The following is a 3,020-nucleotide window of genomic DNA, read 5'->3' on the forward strand; positions in this document are numbered from 1 at the left end:
ATATTTAGTCAATATATATATATATATTTTTTGTGTATCCCATTTTGGAATTTATTTATTCATTGACTGTTTTCCATCTTTTAATATATTTTAATAATGTATTACACTTTACAGAAAATGGTGATACAATTGTTACAGTTTTGGGACACCATGTAGTACTCAGAATTTAATTTCATGAATTGTATAGTTTTTTTATGTATTAACCCTAGTGAAAAATAAATGTACTTAAATGTATTTGAAATACATTTTTCATGCTAAGTATACTACAAATATATTTACATATTTATGTACTTAATAAAATACCCTGCAGTTGTACTTTTAGTATACTAAACTGGTCTACTTAGTCTGCTAAATTGGAACAACTAATTTTGTACTTAATGCACTTTAATTGTGCAGAAGTAGTGCTGAAGTCTAATTAAAGATATACTTAGTATATTTGATTGTGCTAAAGTGGAACTATTGCAAGTATACTTCAGGTGCACTTTAAATATTTTGTATTTAAAGAACGATATTATTCAAAGATCATAAAATCCTCATCAATAGTGACATTAAAATACATTTTAGACTTAATATTAAGAAATGTGCATTGTGCACAAGTAGTACACCAAATGAAGTTCAATTATAATTTTTATATCTGTAACTATACTTAGTATGAAATAAATGTATTTTAAATATATATTTTTTTTTACTAGGGAAGTAATGTATTAAAAAAAAAAAAAATTGTCAATTTTTTGTATAATCCACTATTTAATATATGTTTAGAAAACCATAATACAATGTTTGGCTCTGAACACTTGCACCATGTAGTATATTTAGTGATGGGATCAAATGCTAATAGCATCACTGAATCATGGTACCACCACAGTATTTTTATAATCCACTAGTGTGATGAAGTGTACATTTCTGATTGTTTGAGTTTGAGAAGTATCAGCACTGACTCACCGTTGTCACTGGCCAGCTGAAAGTATCCGTCCACTAGTGAAGCTCCGCTGTTGAAGTGTTGAGTAGTGGACTGTGGATGAATATTTAGTCTGAGGCTGAGACTAAACCTGTACTAACCATCTTAACCAGAGACTAAACCAGTACTAACCAACCATCATAACCCAAACTCAGACTGGTCTTCTCAGCACGGTTATGAGATTTGTTGCTCTGTGAACTGCGTGTTCCTTCGCTGTGGTCCTTCACACTTAATTAATTAGTTTGTAGATGGGCTTAACCACTAATTAGCTGGTGTCCTGGTCTAGCGGAGGTGAGTAATTAAGGAAATTAGGTGATGTAGTGGCAGTCTGGAACGAGTATTTAGGATCATCGTTTCTCACTAGACGACCATTCGTTCTTCTCAACGAGATTACGTTTGGCTGAAAAACAAAACGCTATTTACATCTGCCACTAAGAGAAAGAGAGCGGACCTAATGGATTACGATAGTCTAAGATGAATTTGTTTGTGTGCCTGCTTTACCCAGTAAAGCCTCCCTATTTTCAGACCTATATTAGAACTAATGGGAAATTGACCGAAAAGATAAATATGGATGCACTTTTGTTCTGGCAGCGATCATTTAGATTGCCGCTGACTGCATTGAGTCATTAACTGCCTCGGACAGGACCAAGAGAAGCCAATGAGAGAGAGCGATCTGAACGGCTTGCATTTACAGCACAAATCTATCTCAGCAAGAATGAAGCATTAATTGTTGTTTTACTTCAACTGGGGTACAACAGGTTCTTCCTATAAACCCATTTAACGGACACAGTACATGTGCATCACTTTATTACAGGCTGATTTTTATTTTATTTCTGCCCTTTTTATGAATAGGGGCCAGAGCGAGATGGAAATAAGATGGATTTGCATCCACCACATGAGGACCACAGCTGAGAGTGTACTGTACTTCTAGGCCCAAAACCCGAAAAAGGTCAAGTCAACTTATAGTTTGAATAAAGAACAATTTTGATATTTATATATATAATTTTTTGTTATTTTCATGCCAATTATGCGCATGTCCCCCTCATTTGTATTACTCCAGTGCATAACATTAATTATTTACAACTAAATGTAATAATAATAAATAATTATTTATTATGTTTACATTGTGAAATATTTATACGTCACACAATTTGTTCATTTCACATTTACATTTCCAAATTCTCCAAATATATGCAAGTTATCTACAGACGAAAAAACACTACATACTAAAAAAAAATACTGTAATGCAATAATTTAAATAAAATAAAAATATAAGAATTTGATTTAAAATTGTAAAAATAAATTAATAAAAAAATATTTTAAATATAAATATTTAAATTAAATAGGGTCGAAATCAAAATTCTTGTATTTTTAAATTTTATTTAGATTATTGCATTACAATATTTAAAAAAAATTGTATTTAGTGTTTTTTACATTTTTGTCTATAGTTAAAACTTGCATTAATTAGTCAAATTTAAGAACGAAAATGTGAAAGAAACAAATGTTTCTTTTACGGTGCAGCAACAGTGAAAAAGTTGTAGGTGAGATGTTTAGATGAAATCCACCTAAATATTAAAGCTGTAGATTTAAATCATAGATTTAAATAAAACTATTTAGTATTTTTGTCCATGTAAAAGTACTTTGCAATATGATTTAAATAACTTATATGTAATATGATATAATATGTAAAATCATCATAAATCTTATGTAATAATAATTTTAAAAAAACTGCTGTCCTTCAAAGTCTCATGGTTTATCAAGTGCTAACGCCATCACTACCAGTGTTGGGGAAAGTTACTTTTAAAAGTAATGCATTACAATATTGCATTACTCCCTAAAAAAGTAACTAATTACGTTACTTAGTTACTTTTTATGGAAAGTAATGCGTTACGTTACTTTTGCGTTACTTCCGCGTTACTTTTTAAATATGAGCCGGGCTTGATTGTTTTTAATATAAGACGTTCTATTTATAGCAAATGTAAAAGCCCTTTCACACCAAAAAGTGTAATGAATAAACCTCAGGCTGAAGGAAAAGTAAATTCACGTCTGTACAGTAGAACAC

At 30.6% G+C, this 3,020-nt stretch overlaps 1 protein-coding gene across 1 annotated transcript in view; it reads right to left on the bottom strand.

Annotated features, from left to right (window-relative positions):
- The window catches only part of LOC107711532 (raftlin-like), a 35,727-nt gene extending 34,627 nt beyond the window's left edge, over positions 1-1,100 (bottom strand). The window contains exons 1-2 of the mRNA XM_016516518.1: positions 1,095-1,100; positions 943-1,012 (exon numbers count right to left, since the gene is read on the bottom strand). Coding sequence (XP_016372004.1) covers positions 943-1,012; positions 1,095-1,100 — 76 coding nt within the window. The remainder of the gene's footprint in view (positions 1-942; positions 1,013-1,094) is intronic.
- Positions 1,101-3,020: the final 1,920 nt, after the last annotated feature.

This window comes from Sinocyclocheilus rhinocerous, unplaced genomic scaffold, assembly GCF_001515625.1.
Source record: "Sinocyclocheilus rhinocerous isolate Xijiao unplaced genomic scaffold, SAMN03320098_v1.1 scaffold1079, whole genome shotgun sequence".
NCBI lineage: Eukaryota > Metazoa > Chordata > Actinopteri > Cypriniformes > Cyprinidae > Sinocyclocheilus > Sinocyclocheilus rhinocerous.